The 27,533-nt window shown below is 32.2% G+C and overlaps 1 protein-coding gene across 1 annotated transcript in view; it reads left to right on the top strand.

The window, feature by feature from the left end:
* The window catches only part of Stpg2 (sperm tail PG-rich repeat containing 2), a 460,291-nt gene that overhangs the window by 191,962 nt on the left and 240,796 nt on the right, over nt 1–27,533 (top strand). The window contains exon 11 of the mRNA XM_048813857.1: nt 24,807–24,966. Within this exon, the coding sequence (XP_048669814.1) occupies nt 24,807–24,966 (160 nt within the window). The remainder of the gene's footprint in view (nt 1–24,806; nt 24,967–27,533) is intronic.

Here is a 27,533-nt window from a genome sequence, read left to right as displayed (position 1 = left end):
CTAACTATTTGTGGGCTGTTTTCATAAACTAAAGATCACTACTCTCCAGCCTCCCTAACTAACCCTACCCCCACCCCCACTAAGCTTCTATAGTCATTCTCTTTTTAACCTGTGAAACTCCTCTTCTCACAGTTTTATTTTGGGGATCTTATTACAACCTTGGATTTTAATGTTTACTTTAGTTGTATTATTTGAAGGAGAGAGCATATCCAGCTAGCACGAATCTTACTGCTCTGGTAGTAACATACTAATTTCTTCATGAGTTTATATTATTATAAATATTTAGTACATATTATTATTTTTGGTAGAAAGTTGGTTTTATTAGAGCATTACAATTATATATAGTATTTGTATTCATTTTAAAAAACTTATACATAAAAGGAACTTAATTTTGGTCCCCATTTCCCCCATTTCCTCTGCTCCTCCCTCCTGTATTCTACTGATCTTCCCTTTTCTTCTATTTACCTTTAACTGGTACTTTCTACATATACATAAAGGTGAAATACCCTTTGGTACATTTATATACCTATATATAACATGATCTTGTAAAATTGATTCCTTATCTTTTTCCCTTTCCCTTCCTTCTGCCCTCCCTCTCCTTCACCTATTTCTTCTTCACCAATCTTCCCTATATCTTTATGATATCTAATCTCCTCCCCCATCATCTTCTCTAGCATCCACAAACACATAACAGAGAACATTTGAAACTTCTCTTTCTGTCTGGCTTATTTCACTTAACATGTTTTTTTCATTTCTATTGATTTACAAGTAAACACCACTTTACAAGCAAACATTTCTATGTGGCTAAGTAAAACTCCATTGTGTATATATACTACATTTTCTTCTTTTCCCACTGTCTTTTCTATTCCTATTCTTCCTCCCTTCCCTTTGTCTAATCTGCTGAATTTCTATTCTCCTCCACTCCTTGTTGGGTGTTAGCATCCACATAGAACATTTGACCTTTGTTTTTCTTTCTTTGGAAGTGGCTTATTATACTTAGTCTGATAGTCTCCAGATCCATCCATTTACTCGCAAATGTCACCAGTTTTTTTTTTTTTTTTTTTTTTTTAGGAATCTTCATTCTGCTTTCCAGAGTAGTTGAGTAGTTGCACCAATTTGCAGTCCAACTAGCAATGTTTGTATTTTTTTCCCCATATACTCACCAACATTTATTATTACTAGTATTCTTGATAATTCCCATTCAGACTGGAGTGAGGTGAAATCTCAGTGTAGTTTTAGTTTGCATTTCTGTAATTGATAGAGATGTTGAACATATTAAAAAATGTTGACCATTTGCATTTCTCTTTCTGTGAAGTGCCTGTTCAGTTTCTTTACCAATTTATTGATTTTTTTGTGTGATTTTGGTGTTTTTTGAGTTCATCTAGATCTCTTCATCTATTGACGGACATCTGGGTTGATTCCATAATTTTACTATTGTGAATTGAGCTACTATAAACATTGTAGTGGCTGTATTAGTATAGTAGGATAATTTTAGATCATTGGATAAATACCTAATCATGAGATAGGAGAGTCATATGGTGGTTCCATTGCCAGTTTTTTGAGGAATCTCCACACTGCTTTCCAAAGTGATTGTACTAATTTGCAGTCCTACCAACAATGTGTGAGTATTTGGTTCAAAGTTTTGAATACTCCTAAATACAACTTTGAATACATACATACCCCTAAATTCAGGGAAAAGGTTGAAACTAGGGGAAAAGAGTTTTAAAAAAATGGTTATGGAAAGAGGTTTTGGTAGCAAAAATAATGAGGGCCAAAGGAAAGGAGAGATCTGTGGTCTTTTTTGGTATCAATGTTAGTCAGTTCTTATTTGACCTCAAAATAAGGGAGTCAGAGAATGATGAAGAATTGAGAACCACTAAAATAATTTTTAACATCTTATTCTCCTTCTCCTGTTAAATCATTTTTAAATTGAGTAAGTAGATTGACACATTGAAATATTATTTTGCTTTCTGTCTCTGGTAGAATGTGTAGAAGATGTTAAGATTTTCTCCATTTTCTTTTCATTAGATTATACTAAATAAAAACATAAACCTTGTAGTCTAACAGCAAAGGGTGCCTAATGAACCCAGTAAATGTAATGTTTGTGTGTGTGTGTGTGTGTGTGATGTGATATAATATATACCTTGTGTTAATTTATGTTAAAATTTAGCAAAAGGGAAAGATTAATATCTTTGCTTCATCTACAATACTTCATTGAGGAATAAGCATTAAATAAACTGTAAAGTGTAAGATTGAATGGTACAAGAGGGGTTAGGGGGTTGTTCTGTAGATGAAGAGAGATATCATTGTGCTTAAAAGTACAGGAATGAACTTGGCATGGATGAGAGAAAGATTAGAGTCCAACCTAATTAGACAAGGAGACCATAGAGAATGGGGCAAGTTTATAGAAGTCCTTCAACTTCAAACTGACCCTTTTAGATGTTATTTCTTCTGAATGATATTTTAGGCTGACGAAATAAAGTGTAAAGTGTAACATATTGAAATAAGAATATGTTTATCTAAAAACAGGACTGGCTAAAATGGGCTAAACACCCTGTTAGAAAAGCTCCACATTCCTGTGTTACTAATGAAGTCATTAAGATGCAGACTGTGGAATAGGAAGTCTGGTTCTTAACACTTGTTGTGACAGGTATTCCCTAGGTGACATTAAACAACATAGTTAATCTCTCTATGCTTCTATTCCTTTTATTTTTGTAAAAAAAGGTATAATGATTATATTTAGAGCTGATAGAATTAAATGACTTTACAGTTGCAAATATTTAGAAAAACCCCAAAGAGACTAAGCACTCATAAATACTAACCATTATTATTGTATATATAAAAACATGCATTTGCACACATATATACTTATGTGCACAGACATCTAAAAAACTGAATTTTCTATTTTTAACTTTTTGGCTTGTGACAGTAAATACATGAAGAAAATTTTTATATTTCAGCAATTCTTAATATTGCTTCTGAGTGATGACTTGATATAGAAATTTAGGATACGAAAATTTGAACTTTTAAGATATAGTACTTATTATTAAAGGCTCTATAGTTCTCTATGGAAGTATAAGTGTAATAATATTGTTTCAACTTTTATTATTTTTCTTCTTAATTGTTTTTATGGTTACTAATTTTATTTGTTTTGAAAATTGCTCATTCATGTCATCTTCCATTAATCTATTGCAAAGCATAGGTTTCCTTGAGGTATTCATTTATTACAGAGAAAAAAAAAACACTAACCACAGCTGTAACTAATAATAATAGCTATTAATTGACATTTTTTGTCTTCAATTTATTTTTCAATGTTGTTGGCATGTGAAAGTCTTATGTTTTTATTTAGACATTCATTGATTTTTTTCCCTTTAGGTTTATTCTATTTGTTTTGCATTTACAGGGAGCTTTTTGTCTTGAAATTAGCTAATTAAATGTTTGCATTAGTTTTGATTTTGTCCCCTTTTCACCACCTTTTTAAATATGGGTTAGGAAATATTCCAGACATATGAAAAAATACAGAATAACTTAATAAAGACTTTCACAGTCAGCCTCCTGCTTCATCTAACTTTTGTACATTGCCATGCATTTTAATCACCCTCAGCCAGTAATGGTGGCATACACATGTAATCCTAGTAACTTTGGAGGCTATGGTAGGAGGATCACAACTTTGAGGCCAGCTTCAGCAATTTAGTGAGACCCTTAGCAACTTAGCTAGGTCCTGTCTCAAAATTAAAAAAAACAAAACAAAATTTTAAAAAAATGACTGGTGATGTAGTTTGGTGGTAAAGTGTCCCTGAGTTTAATAACCAGCACCAAATTGGGGGAAAAATCATCATCATCAACAACAACCCTCCACTGAGTATAAAGCAATCTAAACCCATTATCTGTCGACCTTTCTTTTCTAACCCTTCTTACTATGGGCATAACTATGAAATATTATGGGTTCATCTCCAGAGCAAATGCCAAAATAAAGTTATGTATATTAACTTTTTGGTTTTCTAGTTCATATAAAAATTATATTTATACTATACTGTAGTCTGTTAAGTGTGTAATAGGATTATGTAAAAAAAACAATATATAAATACTTTAATAAAAATTGCTTATCGATCAAAAATGCTAACAATCATCTGAATAATTAGTGAATTGTAATCTTTGATGGTATAGAGTCTTTTCTAGATGTTAATAGTTGAGCTGATTAAGGCACAGGTTGCTGAAAGTTGGGGAGGCTCTGGCAATTTTGATGAATAAGACAACAGTGGAGTTTTCCATGGCCACTGGATTGCCTCTTCCTTTTGTGAAATTTTTCTGTGTAGCATGCATTTTTGTTTGATAGCATTTTACCCACAGTAGAATACTTTCAAAATTGGAGTCAATTTGAACTGTATTCACAGTATCCTGACCAGGATTAGGTCACATCTCAAGTAATGATGTTCATTGCTCATCCAGAAGAAATAATTTCACATCCGTTAGTGTTTACCATGAGATTTCAGAAATTCAGCCCCATCTTTAGGCTTCACTTTTAATTCTAGTTCTCTTGCAATTCCCACCAGATTTGCAATTACTTCACCCACTCAAGTATTAAACCTCTTTAAGTCATCCATTAAGGTCTGAATCAACTTCTTTCAAACTCCTGTCAGGGTTAATATTTTTACCTTTCATGAACTACAAACATTCTTAATGTCATTATCATGGGAATGTTAGGAATAGTGAGAATGGATATATTATAAAAGTGTGTTGGGTCCTCTCTGGCTTGCTTACTCTTGCCTTCTCTTGCCCTTCTGCCTTTTACCATGGGATAATGCAGAAAAAGTCTCTCTCCAGAAGCAGACCCTTGATTTTAAACTTCCTAGATTGCAGAAGCACAAGCCAAATAAATTTATGTCCACAATAAAATATTTAAATATTCTATTATAGCAGCAGAAAATAGAGTAAAACAATAATAGAGTAGACTAATATAGTGATATCAGCAAGATGATGGGCTAGGAAAACCTCCCATTCATATCCTCCCACAGCAACAATAATTTGGCAGCTTTCCATAGGCTTGCTTTAAGTCTTGTTCATCCAGGGACCTAGAAATGGCCATCCATGCTCCTGTTGCCCAGCCTACTGACTAATCTATGCCAGTTTTGTACCCAATAGACTGTAATGACCCTGAGACTCAGGTTTTTAGCTATAATCCAAATACATTCTTGCTGTCCAGTGGGGAATATGCACATCTGAACTCAGTGATAAGCTTGTTCTTTCCCAGGTGTAGACCCCAAAGTAACCATATAATCCATTCCAGCACTTCTCTTCTATGGTTCTAGAAATAATCCTGCCCATTTGGGGACCTGCACAGGGATAAAAAAATGAACCCATTCAGGCATCTGACAAAGATATATTCTCTGTTCTTGATAATAGACCTGTTGTATGCTAATTTGTCTGTGGACCTATAAGCAGACATATGACCTGACTCTGGTCCTCTTTGACCATAGTCCAGGACCCAGTCCCATTTGCCTGAAGAGTTCAGCAGGAATCAAACCTGCCCATGTTCTCAATAAAAAGCCTTCCAACTATGCACCCAGCTGCGCAGTTGGCAACAATCACATGACTAGGCTTCAGCTCTGTTTGACTTCATAAGAGAGAAAGTTCTATTGGTGTAGGAACACAGCAGGGAAAGATCTTTGTTTGATGAAATCAATTTATAAAGATCAGAAGGGATATTGCTCCTGTCAAATATTTAGACATTAACCAAGGCAAGATAAATCAGAAGGAATCAAGCAAACCTGAGACAATCAAATAAAACTAGTAAAGCTCTAATAACTGATCCCAAAGAAATGGACATCTAGAAATAGTCTGACAAATGATTCAAAGTAATTTTAAGGATGCCCAGAAGGCTATCAGAGAACACAGAAAAACAACTCAATGAAATCAGGTAATAATACAGGAACAAAATAAAAAGGTCATTAAGAAGATAAAAATTATAATAATAAAAGAACCAAACAAAAATTTTGGAGCTGAAGAATATAGTGAAAGATATGAAAAATGAAATAGAGAATGGACAGCAGACTTGACCAAGAAGAAGAAAGAATCTGTGAACTCAAATACAGGTAATTGGAAATTATACAATCTGTTTTAGTCAGCTATTTTGCTGCTGTGACTAAAGGATCTGACCATAACAACTATAGAGGAGAAAGAGTTTATTAAGTCATCCATTAAGGTCTGAATCAACTTTTTCAAACTCCTGTCAGAGTTAATATTTTTATCTTTCATAAACTACAATGTCATTATCATGGGAATGGTTAGGAATAGTGAGAATGGATATATTATAAAAGTGTGTTGGGTCTTCTCTTGCTTGCTTACTTTTGCCTTTTCTTGCCCTTCTGCCTTTCACGGTTTTGGTTTTAGAGGTCTTAGTCCATAGAAGGGAGCTTCTTTTCTCAGGGCTCAAGATGAGGCTGAACATTATGGTAAAGTGTGTGGCAGAGGGAATCAGCTCACATCATGGTGATCAAGAAGCAGAGAGAGAGAGAGAGAGAGAGAGAGACTACTCTCCAGACACAAATATATACACCAAAGCCACACCCCAATTCCCACCTTTTCCAGCCATACCCTACCACTTTATTAATCCCAGCAGGGATTAACTCACTGATTAGGCTAAGGCTATAACCCAATAATTTCTCCTCCAAACCTTTTTGCATTGTCTCACATGTGAGCTTTCGGGGGACAACACTGTAGGAATTCCGTGTTTGGGATTGGGTTCTACAAACTTCATGATTGTGACATGCTTGGTGACTAGGAAATTTCTGTGCAAAGACACAGAATATCTGGATGCTAGGTAATACCTGGCCACTCAGAAACTCCTGTGCAAAAGCACAAAATGCCTGGATACCATAGCATTGTCCTTCACAAGTTTACCCTGCTTCCCAGACCTTGGATGCCCAGCCTCTTCCCTCTGAGCTAATAATACAACTATGCAGACACTATCCTTTCTCCATGGTAATGTCCCAGAGAATAGGGGCCCCATGTTTATTCTAACCTGGACCTTATCTCAGTTAGCTAGCACTCGGGTTACAGAAATATTAATTAGAATATAATCATGGTAATGGGAGGTATATGTTCTTTGAGTTAATAAACTCCCAGGCAGGGAGCAGTGCACACTTTACTTTCTGCACTTCTTCTTCACCACTTTACTTCACTCCTCTCCTCTCCATCCTGTCTGTCTGCTTTTACTTTGTGTCTGTGTCTATTCTTTGTGTGCCTCCTCATAGGTATTCCTCCACAGATATTCCTTTACACACTGCATTTAAACCATAACACAGTCAGAAGAGAAAAAAGGACAGACAAATGAAAAGAAATTAAGAAAACCCATGGAAATTTATGAAATACTAGGAAGAGAATAAATATGTTCATTATGGAAATAAAAAAAAGAAGAAAGAAAAGAATAGAAAGCTTATTTATAGAAATACTGGTTGAAAAAAACCCTTCAAATCTTGGGAAAGAAAGAGACATCCAGGTAAACAAACTCAGTGGCTCCAAAAAATATTCAGCTCAAAGAGAACTTTTTGAAGTCAAAGATAATTTTGAAAACAATAATATGAATATTCATACACAAGGGAACTTTGCAGACCTGGAGAGTGGGATATATATTTATATTAAAATGCTTTAAAAAATGACTCCGTCAAACAAGAATACTTTATCCAGCAAATCTACATCAGAAATGAAGAAGAGATGAAGACCTTTCAGATAAACAAAACTGAGGGATTTCATTACAAAATATGTTAAAGGAAATTCTTCAAGCTGGAACAGAAGAAATATAATAACATGAAAACATGTGAGCATATAAAACTCACTGGTAAATATGTAGCGAAATGTGAAGTACATTAATAGTGGAAGGGTGATATATAAATTCCTTTTGACTCTTTACAAAGTTCAAAATATAAAAGCATTAAAATGATGATAGCTGAAATAATTTTTAATGTTTACACAATATTTGAAGATAAAATTTTTAAATAAACAATATAAAAGTAGGAATGAAAGTGTACAGTTTTTGTATATATGATATGTGGAAGCTAATCCAAAATAAGGGGTGGTTAAAAAAAAAGATAACAGAATAGAAGAAAGATCAGTGGAGTAGACCCTGTACCACAGTGAATCTCACCATTATGTACATTCAGAAGACACCAATTTAAAAAATCAAACTATAAGTAAATAGCAGAAAGATCAGTAGAGTAGAAGGAAGGGAACAGGGATAGAGAGAAGAGAATTTACTGGGGACTGAAGTAGAACAAATTATATTCTATGTTTTCATGATTATGTCTAAATGAATTCTATTGTAATGGATGACTAAAAAGAACCAATAAAAATAAAAATATTAAATATGTGGGAATAAATTTAACCAAGGAAGGGAAATATTTGTGTACTGTAAAATGTGAATTATAGATGAAAAAAATTGAAGAAGACACAAATAAGTGGAAAATTATCCCTTGTTGTAGATTTAAAGAATTTTTTTATTGTTAAAATGTCTGTATTACTCAACCTACAGATTCAATATCATACCTATCAAATGTCCATTAACAGTTTTTCATCAAAATAGAAAAGAAAAATTCTAATATTTGTATTAAATGACAAAAATCCTGGAAAAGCAAGATCAATCTTGAGCCACATGAACAAATATGGAGGTCACATAATTCTTGTTTTCAAATTTTATTGCAAATTGATAGTAATTAAAACAGTATAACACTGTCATACAAATAGACATGTGATAAATGGAACCAAATAAAAAGTCTAGAAATTAATTTCAGTCTACTAATATTTGAAAAAGTTTGCAAATTGTGTCGAGAATATACACTGGGGAAAGGAAAGCATTTTTAATAAATATTGGGAAAAATGGATATCCATGTACAAAAAAACAAAAACAAAAACACAGAAAATAGGACCCTTATTTAACACCATACATAAAAATAAACTTAAATGGATTAAAATTTAAATGAAAATCTGGAATTCATAGAATTACTAGAAGAAAGCATGGGGGAAAATCTCTATGATGTTAATTTTAGCAATGAGTTTTTGGATATGACACCCCAAATACCAGCATCAAAAGCAAAATAAACACATATGACTACACAAATCTGTTTTTCAAAGCACTTAATCAACAAAAGAAAAGGTAATCATATGGAATGGAAGAAAATATATGCAAACCATATATCTCATATGGGGTTAATATAAAAAATGTGAGTCAATACAAGTCAATAGTGAAACAAAACACCCAGATCCACCATCAAAAAATCAAGACACCTGAAAAACAAAGATAATCTGATTGAGAAATGGCAAAGGAGCTGAACAAGCATTTTTTTTCCAAAAGGGACATACAAATGACCAACAGCTAGATGAACAGGTGCTCAAAATCACTAATTATCAGGAAAATGCAGATCATAAGATGTTGCCTCATACCTGTTAGAATAGGCTATTATTTAAAAAAGAAGATAACAGGATCTTGAGAAAAAAAGATCCTTATACATAGTTAGCTGAAATGTAAATTGGTACAGCCATAATGGAAAACAGTATGAAGTTTTCTTAAAAAAATTAAAAGTAGATTTCTCAGGGGCTGGGGCTGTATATAGCTCAGTGGCAGAGTGCTTGCCTAGGATGCATGAGACACTGGGTTCGATTCTCAGCACCACATAACAAACACATAAAATAAAGGCATTCTGTGCGTCTACAACTTCAAAAAAATAGAACTATCATATTATCATGCAATACTACTTCTGGGTATATATCCAAAGTAATTAAAATAACTATTTAGAAGAGATATCTTCACTTTCAGGCTCAATGAAATATAATAGCCAAGATATGAAAACAACCTACATGTCTCATAGGATGAGTGAATAAAGACAATATAGGGTGTGTGTGTTGTGGGATTGGGTATGTGCATACAAAATTTTTAGTCTTAAAAAATAAGGAAATTCTGTCATCTGTGACATCATGAATGAATCTGGAGGACATAGTGCTAAGTATAATAAGTAAGCCAGTAACAGAAAGATAAATACTGGTCTTATTTATATGTGAAATCTAAAAACGTTGAACTCAGAAACAGAATGTAGAATAATGGTTATCCGGTACTGGGGAGTGGTGGAAATGACAAGATGTTGGTCAAAAGTTATATAGTTTTAGTTATAAGACACATAAGATGCATAAGTTCTGAATACTTAATTTATAGCATGTGATTATAGTTAATAGTTTATATATTGTAGTTTTGAAATTTACTAGGGGAATAACTTTGAAGTGTTTCTACTATATACCTCATAAAATAATTATGTGAGGTAATGGAAATAAGGCTAATAATGGTAATTTTTTCACAATGTTTATAAATATCAATACATTAAATTGTATGCCTTAACTATATACAATTTATATCTATCAATCATAGTACGAAAAGGTAGAAAAGAAAGAATGATTTGGCAACTAATAATGTGAAGTTTGAGAGGAAGACTTCTTTTTTTCACTTTATGTTTCAAATTCTTAGAATATTATTTAAAATGCAGTAGTATAGTGATGGGAAGAAAAAATATAACAATTCTTGATTTTATCAATGATCATCTGTATAGTGACAGCATCTAATAATTTGTGTGATATATATCTTGATTCTTTGAGACAGGAACATCTAATAATGTGTATCATTAAGAAAGTGCTGTTAAATTTGACTCTCATTATATAAGCTAATTTGCATGATTTTTAAATATCCACAAGCATTATAAATCTGAAGGAACATGGGAGTGTATAAAATATATTTAATTCACCAGTAAAGATTTTTATAGAAACATTAAAGGAAAATAAGTTCCCTACACTTCAAAAGTACTTTTTTCTGTTGAGATCTGCAATCTTTGTAGATCTAATAAAATGGAAAACAGTCATTTTGGGTTGTGGTTAACGTTTTCAGAGTTCTCTCTGGATAATATTCCATTTCTGTTATTTCATACCTCTTTTTGTCTTAATCACTTTTCTTTCTCTCTCTCTTTTTGTTTAGTCATACATTCTTCCCTGTCACCATCTTTACTTTCATAGTTATTTTTAAGTAGGTAATGGGATTATAAATTATTTATGGCTCACAAAGAGCAATACTCAATTATCCTGCCCACTTTTAGCCTTACTGTGGTGGAGGTAGCTTCCAAATATGAATTGTTCTACAACTGCTACCACTGACAGTCTCTTAGGAAGAATATAGAGAAATATCTCCTGCATATTGACCTTTAGCATCCATCAATGGCCAGAAGCGGAAAGATAAATAAATGGGTGACATTTCTGATGGCCTTTTAAAGGATTAATTAATAAGATTGTGAATAAATCACAGAGATTTTTACTTCAAGTTCTGTGGTATGTTAGTAAAATTACTTTGAAATGATCTCTCTCTATATATAATGGGTAGCTTTGACATGTTGAACATAAGTAGATAACAATAGGATTCATTTGAGTTTTAGAAAATTTGAACATAACAGACTCCTTAGAATCTTACTTGTAAATATTTCTCTAGGGTTATTGAACAGTTTTCCCAACTCTAGTATTTAAATTCACATGTCCCTTACAGCTCACATTCAAGATTTACCTCTTCTAAATTTATCAAGATGATTTTTAATGCCTTATCCAAATCTGTTCAAGTGGTTCTGAGAGCAGTTATGTCATTTTTTAAGAGTAATTTTATTCTGTTCATACTCAGTACTACAAAAGAGGTAACTTTTGGCTTAAATTTAAAACTGAAAAAATTATGTCAATTGCAGCTATTGTAATTGGTGATAATCTATGTTATTTTTTCTTGCCTTAGTAGCATTAGCTTTTTCTGGAAGACAAAAGTTATATACACCATTTCTGTTTACATGTTTTACTTTAACCTCAGATACACCTTTTTTCTATAAAACCAGTGTCACTGGTAGTCATGAAAATTCAAACATCAAAAATAAAAGTCTACTTTTTGATAGCAAAGAGAAGGAAATGCATCTCACATCAAATGTTAATCAAATTATAATGATTTTACAAAAGTTAGTCATTGATCAAAATTTGAATGGATATATTCATATTTCTGCATCAATCCTGAGATTATAAATTATTTCCATCTTTATCGGAAATCTTTATAGGTGCATCTTTAGGGAAAGAGTATTTGAACAATTTTTGCACAACACACATTTATTATAGAACTGTTTATAGGCAAGGCAAATTTAAGCATGTATGGATTGAAAACACTTTCAAGGCATGCAGACAAATCTACTGTTATGGTGCAACTCAATGAGAAGGCTAACCATGGAAAGAAAGGCCAGATGATTCATTTATTTACTCACCTATATATATACTCATTGGTTAAAAATATTCATTGATCACTTACTGTGTGCCATCACTGAAGATATAGTAATGAGCAAAACAGGCTTTCAGGACACTCAAAAGAATTTACACATTTCTATGGAGATGTTATGATATTTAATAAATAATTTAAGAGTTGTTAATTCCAAGTGTAACAATTGATGCAAAGGTAAAGGTATTCTGAGAACATATCATAGGAAATCTAACAGAACTAATAGATTTGAAAATTTGATACCTGAAGGATGAGCAAAAGTTGAAGAATAAATTTAAGCCTTGAATCAAAAGCTTTTATAGAGATGATTGTATATCCTGTATGGTATCTGAATTGGGTTAATTTTATAGTTCTAATGTCTGCAATAGAGCTATTATGATGAACATTATCAGTCACCTACCCCATATTCATTCTGTTTTCCTTGCTAACAGAACCTGATTTTCTTAGGATAATAATGTACCCAGGTAAAACAACTGCTCTTTTTCATGTTCCTTTGTAGCTATACAATGATTATTTGACATAGTTTTAACCAAGAAAGCAGTTTGTTACTAAATTAGAATCAATGCAAATAAAGCAGAAATTACTAGATTAGATTTCCAGAAAAGTTCCACAGAAAAGGTTGTTTCAGGCATTAAAGGATTTTTTTTTAATATTTATTTTTTAGGTGTAGATGAACACAACACAATGCCTTTATTTTTATGTGGTGCTGAGGATTGAACCCAGGTCCTGCCTGTGCTAGGTGAGCGCTCTACCACTGAGCCACAGACCCGGCCCCATAAGGCAATTTTTGTTTTTTGCTATTTATTTTCTTCATTTCCAAAATGAGAATATTAGCACAGGAAATATGGTCATATATATGATCAAATATATATCTTGAGAATATAATCATGAGAAACACAACTAAATTTGATTCCTATTGTCAATTTTTATTAATTTGAGAGAATAAGAGAAAAATTAATCTGTAAGTTAATCTGTGGTGTTGAGAATTGAATCAATACGTCACACATGCTAGGCGAGCACTCTACCACTAAGCCCCAGCCCCAGCCCTAATCTGCAAATTTATAAGATAAACATAATCCCCTCTGAGAAAACTTTGTCTTCTTATCAGACATCTTATCTTCTTCCTGCCTTTATGTTAGAAATAAAGTAATAAATTTTTGAAGAATTAAATGTAGTATTTATATATGTGCGTTTATATAAACAATAATTAAAGAATAAAAAAGTGAGAGACATCACTTTCAGCTAGTGATCAAGAATGCTTCATGCAAGAGGTTCTATTTGGTCTGGGTTTTGCAATTGTAAATTTCCCTTTAAATTGAAGAAAGCACTGAGTGAGAGTTTTCTGAAATTTTTCCCATAGTAACTGGAGAATCATTGAGGGATTCCAGCTGGTTTTGTGTCCTGTTTTTAGTATAATACCATATTGTCTACTGGCATGCATATGTTTGGGGACTAAAAGACCTAAAAGTGAAATATGTAGTTGTCAAATATAAGTATTTTAGATGCCAATCCTAGAATATCTTGATAGAAAGAAAGGTTTAAGGTAAGAGAGTTACAATGGATATAATCTTGGTAATTTGAGAAGTTGAAGAAAAGTAAGAGCCAGTTTTTTGTTGTTAATCCTGGGTATATAAGGAATTATTGTAAGCAATTGGGAAAGGATAGATGGTTGGGTAGTTGGAGATAACAGAAGATAATGAGCTTGATTTTGAGGTTGTTAGGATAATGAAATTGAAATGTCTAGTAAACAACTGGAAATTTGTGACTTGAATGTGACATGTAAAATGTTATATGGGAGAAATTAAGTGAATTTGGTGGTTTTGTTGCTCAACATGATTTTGTCCACAAGCTCCTTTTGTTATTGTTTACTGAGTCTTGAAGCATCAAGATGTAGATAATTCTAGTTCCTTTTATGAAACAGCATTAATATAAAATGTATTTTCTATTGTGCCAGCAGTGTGCAAAATAAAATCAATATTTTCTTTATTTTGCTTGTCACTTATAATTAACTATATAATTTTATATCTGAATTAATGTATTTTTTCTTATAAAATATGACTTCTTATTTTCTAAGTCATGTATTTTCAGAGGCATGTGTTTATAATGATGAATATTAGGGATGCTGAAAAATGGCAAGGACAACATGTTCCTAATTATACTTTGCAGTATGCAAAACAAAGATAATTTGATTATCATCTAAAATGTCTTTCTTATTTATTAAGACAAAATTAAACAACTTGGATAAGCATATTGGAAAATTGCTTTAATCAAAGTTTTCTGTACTTTCAGAAAAACTTCACAATATACATGGCCTACAATTTTTATTTTACCATATATATTTGATGAAAGATTTTGACTTAAAGCTTTAATTGAAAGTTTAATTGAAGTTGCTTCACTGATACAAGAAGTTTCATTATAAAAGAAATTCTAAGTGATTTTTGTAATTACATATTTGCGATATTAAGATGAAATTTTAGACCTGAATACACTTAGCTATGAAATAACAGCTAAAACATGTTACAAGTTACCCCAAAGCACAATTAGCATTAGTTTAAATGCAAATCATTTAGTGAGTGATTTTATTATAAAGCATATATGTAATATACATCAGAAGAAATATAAATGGAGAAAGATTATTTCAGAACTTGAAAGAGGAAGTAGTTCTTAAAGTCCAGGATTTTAACTCTCTTGCATCATATGAATTCTGTCACTTAGTGCTATTAAACCTGTTGTATACTGTTGCAGGCTGTTTCTCTAGTGAGAGGTTTGTTCCTAGGCACAGGATTGAGAGATTCTACTGTGTCTTTGTGACCCTACACTCTCTCTCTCCCTTTCATGACCTTGTGTTCTGTTCAAGGCTAGGATGTCTCTCTCTTCTCTGCAAATCCTACTCTTCAGATGTTTTTAACTTCACTTATCTTCCCACTTCATTCATGTTAAAAATATGACAACTATCTTGAGGAAGAAGCTTATATTTATGCCAGTCCTTGTTCTGGTGTTCTTAGGTAGTAGTAATGAGCAGTGAAATGTGAACAACTAACATAGCAGGATCATAAGGTTTCTTTGAATTGTTTTTCATAAATAATTAAGTAAATTGTAGAACCACATGTGTACTAACCCTGAGATTAAACACAAGGAAACAAAGTGATTCAATTAAGAAATACATCAAGAAGGAAAGATCAATGATGACAACTCCTGGCAGAATTTGGGAGGTAAAATCCTCTTGCTTCTACATGTCTTTGATATTTTTAAAACTATGATTTAAAAATTTTACAAATTTTTAAAGATGATGCTTATGTAATAATTTTAAGACAAAAAATAGTTTTAAGAGATAAACAGTCTCTGTCAGTATTTTTCTTCGGAGGTCATTATAAAGTAAGGATTTATGGCCATAGGTTTCTCAGTGTATTTCAGAAAGGAAATTTTATTAATAGTGCAGTCCCACTAAAATAAAGTCTTCCTTTTCATTTACTCCAGCACCTGCTTTAAGAAGATTGACATACAGGTGAAGCCCCAGTGGGATAGACACCATGCCAGTTCTGGAGAGGATCAATTAGGGTCAAAAACTCCCTTCCCTAAGTGAAGCAGGAGATAAACATCTGAAAGACTGTAGAAGGTGGAACCCAGTTCTTCTGGCAAACATTGAACAGCAATAAATTTGGGAGTAGCATTATTTCCTTTGTCATTCTGTTCTGAGAGATGGCCCACTCTCTTGAGAGTGTTCTTTGCTTGAGCCTTACTTTACTTTCACACATAATAAAATTCTCTTGGTTGGATCTTAATATCTGAATTTAAATTTTCTTTTCTTGGAACACAAGAACTGAGATTTGAAGCTTTAGATCCCCACTCTCCTATGCTAGTGTGGTTCCTAAACATCACTAGACTATGCAAGAATATATTCCCTCCTTCCATCCCAGACTCATATAATTTTGCTTACTCTAGCATTCATGAAATACTCTGTAATAAGGAATAGATGATGAGTTTTGTATCCCCTTAGTTTTTGATCTCTCATGCTAGATTATGTGACTTTAAAAATCTCTATTAATTATTTTTCCCCTTAGAATAATTTCTGACAAGCCCATTCAGAATTTGGTACATATACTTCTCTTGCTTCCACAGATCTCTGATATTCTTAAAAGTATAATTTAAACCAGTTTTGAAAGTTGATGCTTAGGCAATAATGTTAAGACAAAAAATAGTTAAGAAATAAACGGTCACTGTAAATATTTTTCAAAGGATAAATTTATCAGAATAATATAATTTTAAATTTATATACCCAGCTCTCAATTATTTAAAGTGAACGTTATATTAATAATAGTAATTATAGTTTAGGAATACAGAGAATACAGGCAGTTTCATGTATCTGAGGTCACAGAGTATACATGAAATTTTACGTGTCAGTGGGGAGGGAACATTGGAGTTGAAAAAAAAATCTGAATTTGGATGAATTGAATTTCTGATCTCTGGGGCTACATACAAGTCAGCCAGGCTTGGGTTGTAAGTGTGTTAATGCAGGGGTACTAAGCATGGGGAATTTTTCAGAAATTTGACTTGACAGGATTAAATAAAATGAAGTATATCACATGGTTGTGGCAAAATGCAAACAGGCTCAACTAACTCCTGGGTAGTTCATTGGAACCAGTGAATTTATTTTTGAACTGCCTGGGACACAATCTTTTTTTTATTTAATTGATTTTTATTTTTAAAAATACACAACTGAGGAATGCAATACAATTCTTATTATACATATAAATTATGATTTTTCATGACTTTATATATAAAATATGTTCACACCAATTCATGTCTTTATACATGACTTTGGGGTTTTTTGCATTACAATTCTTATTATACATATAAACCACAATTTTTCATATCTCTGTATATAAAGTATGTTGACACCCAATTTGTGTCTTCATACATGTACTTTGGATAATGATGTCCATCACATTCCACCATCCTTGCTAAACCCCTGCCCCCCTTCCCTTCAACCCCTCTTCCCTATCTAGAATTCATCTATTCCTCCCATGTTCCCCCTCCCACTCCACTATGAGTCAGCCTCCTTATATTCAGAGAGAACATTCAGCATTTGTTTTTTAGTGGGGGGGATTGGCTAACTTCACTTAGCATTATCTTCTCCAGTGCCATCCATTTATCTCAAATGCCATGATTTTATTATTTTTTTTTTATTTCTGAGTAAATTTCCATTGTGTATATATGCCACAATTTTTCATCCATTCAGCCACTGAAGGGCATCTAGGTTGGCTCCACAGTTTAGCTATTGTGAATTGTGCTGCTATAAACATTGATATGGCTGTGTGGGACAATCTTTATGTGAGCCATGTCAACTATTTTTAAATTTTTTTTTCTGTTTGCTTTGGGCTTAAGAATACAAGAGTACTAGAGGCTTTTCCTTTAAAAGTCCAGTTACCATCTCTGTTCAGGCAAGGCAGATAACATTGAGGATAGCATATAGTTCCATCCACATTAATGATAATAATTCTAATGACAAAGATGGTATCAATGAAAGCAAACAGTAGGGTGTCTTATGTGTTCAGAACATAATTCTAAGAATTTTACAAATATTAATTATTTAAAATATGTGATTCTTATGTCATTTTGGGGTAGGGCCTCACTTTTCCATATGAGGAATTCTGGACACCTTCAGTTTACCTTCAATTTGCACTGAGGCATATATTTTATTTGTCATATATTTTATGACATTTTTACTTTCATGTTTAATTGCCTCTTTCAGTTTTTCCTCGCATTGTTGTCTCTGGGAAGATAATGGCTGGTAGCACTGCCAGTCTCCTCACTAGAATGAATATTTTATTGTCCTGTTTCTTTGAATAACTGGCTGCCAATTCAAATGCTAGCACTTAAGCTCATGACCTAGATTCATGTCCTAGCTGGGAAAAAAAATGAGGCCATGAAGATGAGTATCATATTTTTTTTAAAAAATAATTTTTTCTTTTTCTTTTTAGATATACATGACAGTAGAGCGTATTTTGACATATTATACACACATGGAATATAACTTATTTTAATTAGGATCCCATTCTGTGGTTATACATGACATTGGGTTTCACTTCTGGTGTATTCATCTACGAACACAGAAAAGTTACATCCTGAGAAACAGATACTCTAAGCTTTTGTGTCAGGACCCAGATTCTGCTGCTTAATATGTGAAATTTTCTAAATATAGGAACAGGATTCAAATATTGAGCATAATGGGAAATATAGACATGAGAAATGTCTATATTATCTGCTCTTCATGTGTGTTTTCTATCTTCTGTGATATATGATTACCAACAGAGATTTGATGATCTTATTTATACCTACTATTTTTTCCTGACATGTTGTCCATCTCTTTTAGGGTACTATCTATATATATTGCTTAAGTTATTGCTACTAGACAAAGTTTCAGATTATTCTTACTAATCATGAATCTAGGATATTTACTTAAAATATTAAACTTTTGGTCAGATAAAAGGCAAAGTGAAGATAAGTAAGAAGAAGAGTAGCATAAATAAATATAAAAACAGGAAATAAGTTTTCAGGGAAATATAAATTTATTATAGAGAGAGGTGATCATGAAAAGGGTAGTGTACACTTAATAGACAGAGCCATGAATCTATTAGAATTTAAGGTAACTAGATTGATAACTCTTCTAGATAGAGCAAATTATTGTTGAAGAAAACTGATCACTGATGTAGCTTCTTGCTTTTGCTTCAAAACATTAAAAAAAGGTTCTTGTGTAGCAGAGTATCAGTCATATCTTGTCTGAAAGAAGGAATAGATAGTGACACCAGAGTGTTAAGTGAAGCCAAAAAAATATGAAACCTTAAAAATATGAAGGATTTATAAGAATCTGAAAATATATAGTAAGCACAACCAAAATCCCCCAGAACTTGCCTTAATACTTGGGGTATATTGTATACTCCTGCTTTCTTTGTACTTTTACACTCTTCCTCTTTTCATATAACACAGAAGCAACACAAAAAGATAAAAAGTCATTTATGGACTATTCTTATGATTGCTTATTCTTAGCAATATTTATTATATATGCTGTTGAGTCAGGCAAGAAGAAATAGTGCTGACATTTCTTAATTTCCTTGCTTTTTATGACATCAGATTTTGACACTGGACTCAATAAAGAAATGTAAATTTTCATATATGAATCTAGTCATGGTCAGTATTCTTACCTTATCTAGTGATTTTTCTTATTTTTTAAATAATTTACTTATTTATTCTAATTTGTTGTACAGGACAACAAATTCAATTCACAGTACACATATAGAGCAAAAGTTTTGATATATCTGGTTGTATACAAAGTAGAGTCACACAATTCGAGTTTTCATACATGTCTTTAGGGTAATGATGACCATTGCATTCCACCTTCTTTCCATCCCCTCATGCCCCCTCCTTTCCCCTCCATCCCCTTTGCCCTATCTAAAGTTCCTGCATTCCTCCCATGCTGCCCTCAAAACCCCCATTATGGATCAGCAGCCACATATCAGAGAAAACATTCAGCCTTTGGTTTTCTGGGATTGGCTTACTTAATGTAGCATGATGTGCTCCAGTTCCATGCATTTACCTGCAAATGATATGATTTTATTCCTTTTAATGCTGAGTAATATTCCATTGTGTATATATACCACAGTTTCTTTATCCATTCATCTATTGAGGGCATTTAGGTTGATTCCACAATTTAGCTATTGTGAATTGTGCTTCTATAAACATTGATGTGGCTGTCTCCCTATAGTATGCTGTTTCTAAGTCTTTTGGGTATAGAGACTGAGGGGTGGGATAGATGGGTCAAATTGTTTTTCCATCCCCAGTTTTCCAAGGAATCTCCATACTGCTTTCCATATTGCCTGCACCAATTTGTAGTCTCACTAGCAATGAGCGTGCCTTTCCCCCCACATCCTCACCAACACTTATTGTTGTTTGTTTTCTAAATAGCTGCCATTCTGACTGGAATGAGATGAAATCTTAGAGTAGTTTTGATTTGCATTTCTCTAATTGCTAGCGATGTTGAACTTTTTAAAATATATTTGTTAATTGATAGTGTATCTTATTCTGAGAAGTGTCTATTCAGTTCCTTGGTCCATTTATTGATTGGGTTATTTCTTTTTTTTGATACTTACCTTTTTGAGTTTTTTATATATCCTAGAGATTAGTGCTCTATCTGATGTGTGAGTGGTAAAGATTTGCTCCCAAGATGTAGGCTCTCTACTCACATCACAGATTGTTTATTTTTCTGAGAAGAAACTTTTTAGTTTGAGTCCATCCCATTTATTGATTCTTGACTTTAATTCTTATACTAGAAGAGTCTTATGAAGGAAATTGGGGCCTAATCTGACATGATGAAGATTGGAGCCTACATTTTATTTTATTAGGTACAGAAACTCTGGTTAAATTCCTAGGCCCTTGATCTACTTTGAATTGAGTTTTGTGCATGGTGAGAGATAGGGACTTAATTTCATTTTGTTGCATATGAATTTCTAGTTTTCCCAGTACCATTTGTTGAAGAGGTTATTCTTTCTCCAATATATGTTTTTTTTGCCTTTGTCTAATATGAGATAACTGTATATAATTGTTTGTCTGTGTGTCTTCTGTTCTGTACCATTGGTCTACATGTCTATTTTGGTGCCAATACCATGCTCTTTTTGTTACTATTGCTCTGTAGTATAGTTTAAGGTCTGGTATAGTGAGGCCAGTTGCTTCATTCCTATTTCTAAGGATTTCTTAAGCAATTCTGGTTCTCTTATTTTTCCAGATGAATTTCATGACAGCTTTTTCTATTTCTATGATGAGTGTCATTGGAATTTTGATTGGAATTGCATTATATCTGTATAATGATTTTGGTAGTATGGTCATTTTGAGAATATTATTTCTGTCTTTCCAAGAGCAAGGTAGATCTTTCTACCATCTTCTTGGGTATTCTTTAATTTCTTTTCTTTAGTGTTCTGTACTTTTCATTGTAGAGGTCATTCACCTCTTTCATTTAATTGATTCCCTAGTATGTTATTTATTTATTTATTTGTTTATTTTAAGGCTATTGTAAAGGGGGTAGTTTTCCTCATTTCCCTTTTAGTGGATTTGCCACTGATGTATGGAATACCTTTGATTTATGGGTGTTGATTTTATATTCTGCTACTTTCCTAAATTCATTTATTAGTTTTAGAAGTTTTCTGGTGGAATTTTTTGGGTCATCTAGGTATAGAATCATGTTGTCAGCAAAGAGTGATAATTTGAGTTCTTTTGTCTGTCTAATTGCTCTGGCTAGAGTTTCAAGAACTGTGTTAAATAGTAGTGGTGAAAGAGAACATCCCTGTGTAGACCCAGTTTTCAGAGGGGATGCTTTCCTTTTTTTTTTCCATTTAGACTGATGTTCTCCTGGGGCTTAGCATAGATAGCTTTTACAATGTTGAGATATGTTCCTGTTATCCCTAATTTTTCTAGTGTTTTGAACATAAAGGGGTGCTGTATTTTTAAATGCTTTTTCTCATCTATTGAGATTATTATATGATTCTTATCTTTAAGTCTATTGATGTGATGAATTATATTTATTGATTTCTTTATGTTGAACCAACCTTCCATCCTGGGGATGAGCCCCATTTGATCATGGTGCACTATCTTTTTGATGTTTTTGTATTTGATTTGCCAGAATTTTATTGAGAATTTTTGTATCTATGTTCATTAGGTATATTGATCTGAAGTTTTCTTTCTTTGATGTATCTTTGCCTGGTTTTGGAATCAAGGTGATATGGGCCTCATAGAATTAGTTTGGAAGTGCTCGATCCTTTTCTATTTCATGAAATAATTTGAGGAGTGGTATTAGTTCTTCTTTGAAATTCTTGTAGAACTCATCTGTGTATCCATCTGGTCCTGGGCTTTTCTTGATTGTTAGGCTTCTGATGGAGTCTTCTGTTTCAGTTCTTGACATTGATCTGTTTAACTTGTGTATATCATCTTGATTCATTTTGGGGCAAATCATATGACTCTAGAAATTTGTTGATGCCTTCAATATTTTCTATTTTATTGGAGTACAAATTTTCAAAATAATTTCTAATTATCTTGTGTATTTCTGTAGTGACTGTTGTGATATTTTCTTTTTCATCAAGGATGTTAGTAATCTTTTTTAAATATTTATTTTTTAGATTTAGGTGGACACAATATCTTTATTTTATTTTTATATGGTGCTGAGGATCAAACCCAGTGCCTCATGCATGCCAGGCGAGTGTGCTACTACTTGAGCCATATCCCCAGTCCCAAGGATGTTAGTAATTTAAGTTTTTTCTTTCCTTCTCTTTGTTAGCATGGCTAAGGATTTAGCCAACTTTTGTTTTGTCAATTTTTTCAATTGTTTCTTTTGTTTCAGTTTCATTGATTTCAGCCCTGGTTTTATTTATTTTGTGTCTTCTACTGCTTTTGATATTGATTTGTTCTTCTTTTTCTAGGCCTTTGAGATATGATGTTACGTCATTTATTTGTTGACTTTTAAGGAATGAACTCCATGCAATGAACTTTCCTCTTAGTACTGCCTTATAGTTTCTCATAAATTTTGCTATGTTGTATCAGTGTTCTCATTTAACTCTAAGAATTTTTTTAAAAATACTTTTTTAGTTGTCAGTGGACCTTTGTTTAATTAATTTATTTATATATAGTGTTGAGAATTGAACCCAGTGCCTCACACATGCTAGGCAAGTGCTCTACCACTGAGCTAAAACACCAGCCTTAAGAATGTTTAATCTCTTTTTTAATGTTTTCTATAATTCATTGTTCATTGAATAGCATATTATTTAGTCTCCAGGTGTTGGAGTAGCTTCTATTTTTTATTTTATCATTGATTTCTAATTTCATTCCATTATGATCTGATAGAATGCAGGGCAGTATCTCTACTTTTTTATTTGCTAAGAGTTGCTTTGAACATGATATATGGTATATTTTAGAGAAGGATTCATGTGCTGCTGAGAAGAAACTGTATTCATTCACTCATTGATGGATGAGATATTCAATATATGTCTGTTAAGTCTAATTACTGGTTGTATTATTGAGTTCTATTGTTTCTTTGTTTAGCTTTTGTTTGGAAGATCTATCCAGTGGTTAAAGAGTTGTGATAAAGTCACCCAGAATTATTGTGTTGTGGTCATTTTGACAGTTGAACTTGAGAAGAATTTTTTTGAGGAATGTAGATGTTCTTATGTAATAATTCTATGCAAATGAAAGATAATGTTGGTTTGTGCTTGAGGTTGATAATATGGATGTAAGAAGACATAGTATGTTTTATAAAGTATGCCTCCCAACATACTTTATAAACAGAGACTTCAACAGTATGCTTTCTCAGTACCCACATTTGTTTGACTTGAAACTTTAAAACACTTCTCTATTTGCCTAAACCCTGTTTAACCTTTTTTTTTTTTTACATTGAAATTAGTTTTTCTAGAGTAACAAGATTAGCTTAACATTTATATTGATCAGGTATCAATCTAAGTGTTTTACATTTTAATTCATTTAATCCTCACAGTAACCTTGTAACACAAATATTATTTTTCCTTCTAGATGAGGAAACTGAGGATTACAAAAGTTAAGTGGTTTGCCTCAGGTCTTGAGCATAGTTAGTAATTAGTGAATATTTGGTAACCTCGAAATATAATGGTAGGGTCCTTAGACTCAGCCACAACATTTTCCTGTCTGCCAAAGAAATCATGAAAACTTAAAAAATGTTGTCTTTTATACATAATATAGGTGAACAGATTTTAAAATAATATTCTATTTTAAAGTAATTTGAGGAAAAATTAGTTTTAAAAAGTTTTCATTGAAATAATTAGCTAATGGTTTAAGGTATTAAATGTGCAACAAATATATAACATATGTATATATTTGCTAATTTATTTTAATATTATTATGATTAATATCTATGTTGGTTTACATTGATTAAAATATTAATGTAACTGCAGATCATATGAAGAACTGTAAGTGATAAAATGGGAAGCCTTTTAATTTGAAATCCATTAAAAATAAAATAAGTTTTCTCATTGTTTAGAATATGTTCACATAGAACAGTAAAGCAGAAATAGTTTTGCTGGTTATGAAAACATATAATCAATGTTCTTATTTTTGTCTGAAATTTTATTTTTTTATTAAATTTGAATGAGAGTTTGATCAATATCACTTTGGTTATTTTTATAAAAGAATTTGTCCCTAAATTTCACAATTATTTTTATTTTACCATAATTACTGACAAGTGAGTTTACACATTTTATTATGAGAATATAGATTTGGGAATCCTCTTTAGCATTTTTATTTTAATGATTAATTAAAGAAATTAATACCATTGCTTGAATATCTATTTGGATATATTTATATAAAGTATATTTCAAATAAATGATATACCTTATTAATAGATTATATGAAATAAGTATAAAGTATGGTTATTTATATTTCATGTCAAGTACATAAAGTATTAATATTTTTCTAGGTTATTCCAGCACCAGGCAGCTATGATGTTCGAAAATCATATGAGATGTCTCAACTTAAGCATAAATACATGCCACCTCGTAATTTGGTGGCTAAAAGAAAACATGCCTCATTTCTTAGTGCAACTCCTCGGTGCCTGGATAAAACGATTGATGGCCCAGGTAAGTCTAGATTATTCTTTTAAGGTTTTGGGGATAATTCTAAGGCTTCCATTAGAATAGATGATTGTAAACCCACATTTATATTTATCATGCCTCTTTTAAGCTTGTAAGGAAATTAAATACCAAAAGCCAAAATACTTAATGAAAGATTTAAGCCTTTTTTCTCAAATATAAGAAGACTAATCTGGGGCTTTGTATTTATTAATTTTATCAAGAATAATTTTACTAACTAAAGCTGGTAAAATCATGTAGCATTTTATTACATGAAAAGTGTGAAACTTTTATGAGAAAGGTGTTAAAAGAGAAAGACGTGTTACCCAGGTTTGGAAAATCAGTACTATATGAGAAACACATTATGCCAGTTAACAGAATTAAGTTGATTTTTGTCAAATATCACTAAAGAAGATAATATAAAAAGATAAATATTTGAGAGTTTAAAATTCCATAAATAATTTTGATTTTTAAAATTGGAATTGTGTCAGCTATTAGTAATAGTATTCTTATTCTGAAAGTTAATGTAATTACTTTCTCTGTTAATAGAGATAAATCACTATGATATTTTATATAAGAAAACTAGATAGAAAATAGGAACAATAGGTTTCAATAATAATTTACTAAGGTATTATCACTAAACAAGCAAATTGTTGTAATGAATTATTATGAGAATATGAAGAAATAAAGTAAAACAGGATGAATAAAACATTTTCCCCCCCAGAAGTTTAAATGAAAATATAAAGCAGGAATATAACTTGCTAGGTAAATAAGAATCTTTGGAGAGCCTGAGATCCATGCAGACTTCCTTTGCATTTTATTGTCTTAAGAATCAGTCATATTGCCAGCTTGAAGATCCATTTTAAGTTAAAATTAAACTATGTTTGTTTTCTCTTTCTTCTCTTGAGTTATTTATTGCACCACTATTGATTTATCAAGTTTTGGCTTTGATAGAGAGAAGAATTCAAAGTCTTTTAGTGTATTATTGACTACACTTAATATGTGGTCACCAAGAAATGATGCAGAGAAATGAGTTCTTTGAAGTTCTAGTACTGTCACTATCATCAAGCACAATCAGATAACAAATACATATCCATATCAAGGTCTCTTGAAGAAGTCTTTTAATCTTCATAGTTCTTGAAGTTTTTTCTCTATGCTTTTATTCTTTTTCACATAAAAAATTTGTGTAGATACAATACATAATAAAAGTTTAAGTGCCAGAGTTGGTGCTACTTTTCATTGCTTCAGTATTTAGCTTATGGTAAGTAAATTTGCTAATGCTTTCAAGAGTTTGTGTTTTCCAAAGTTGAGATAATATTTTGTGTGTACTTACTTATCATAAGAATAGAAAAAATTAATAACTGTATGTCAAAATTATTTTCAGAACCTCTGAAACTCTTTAGTATTATAAAATCTTATCATATAAAACATGTTTTTTCTTCATGTTAAGACAATACTAGCTTTAAAAGACTTTGATATATCAGGGGAATGTTTTTATTGAAGACAGTAACTGTTGGAAGTCAAAGACCTAATGACTGTCAAAGTCACTATGCAACTGCAGAGTAGCCAGCCTTCTAAATGAAGAGATAATAATATTGATTATTAACAGTAATTCATCAAATTTGCCAGCATATGAACAAATCTCAAAATTGAAATATAGGAAACATGGGAACACAATGTAATAAGATACCTTCAATAGTTCATAAATTTTGAATAACTGAACCCATAGATATCAATGTGGCAGAAATGTGAACAAAGCATTCACAAGTTGATTGTTGATTAATGAATTAAAAGAAGATCTAAGGAGTGAACTGAGGAAGAAAATACAGGATATGCAAGAACATTTCCATGCAGAAATAATGATTCTGAAAGAACCAAACAGAAATCTTGGAAAGGAAAAACTCAGTCGAATAAAAAGCTCAATGAAAAGTTTCATTAATGAGATAAATATATGGAAGGATAGCAGAGTTCAAAGTCAAGATGGACAAATTAGGATATTCGGACAGTAATAAAGGGAAAAACATTATGAACAGCATATACAAGTGTTTTGGGAGAAAATTAAAATACCAAAGTTAAGACTCATAAGTCTTGAAGAAGGAGGGGAAATGCAGACTAACAGCATAGAAGACATTAAATGAAAGAGTAGCAGAAAATTTCTTTAATTTTGGGAATGAGGTGGACATATAGGTATTGGTTGCATTTAGTACTCCAGATAGATTTGACCAACAAAGAAATTCTTCATGTTATAATTCAAATGCAAATATTTGAAATATAGAAATCATGTTAAAATCTGCAAAAGAGAAGCTTCAAGTCAATTATAAAGGCAAACCTATCAGAATAAAAGCAGAGGGGGGATCCAACATGGCGGCGAGAGGGGAGGCAGCGCTTTCAGTACCTCCTCAACAACGGGGTCAGAGAGACGCATGGATATGCTTAGATTCGACCGGCTGAGAAACTCCTAGCAAAATTCCACTAAAGAGATACCAGCCGGGAATCGGTAGGATTTTTGGAGGTGACAGTTTGCGCTAGACGAGTGAATCTCCGCCACGCAGCGCAGAGGTCCAGACCTGCCAGCC

Source organism: Marmota marmota, unplaced genomic scaffold (genome assembly GCF_001458135.2).
Source record: "Marmota marmota marmota unplaced genomic scaffold, marMar, whole genome shotgun sequence".
In the NCBI taxonomy this organism is placed as follows: domain Eukaryota; kingdom Metazoa; phylum Chordata; class Mammalia; order Rodentia; family Sciuridae; genus Marmota; species Marmota marmota.
The sequence above is the reverse complement of the archived record's forward strand: the minus strand, read 5'-3'. Positions and strand labels throughout refer to the sequence as shown.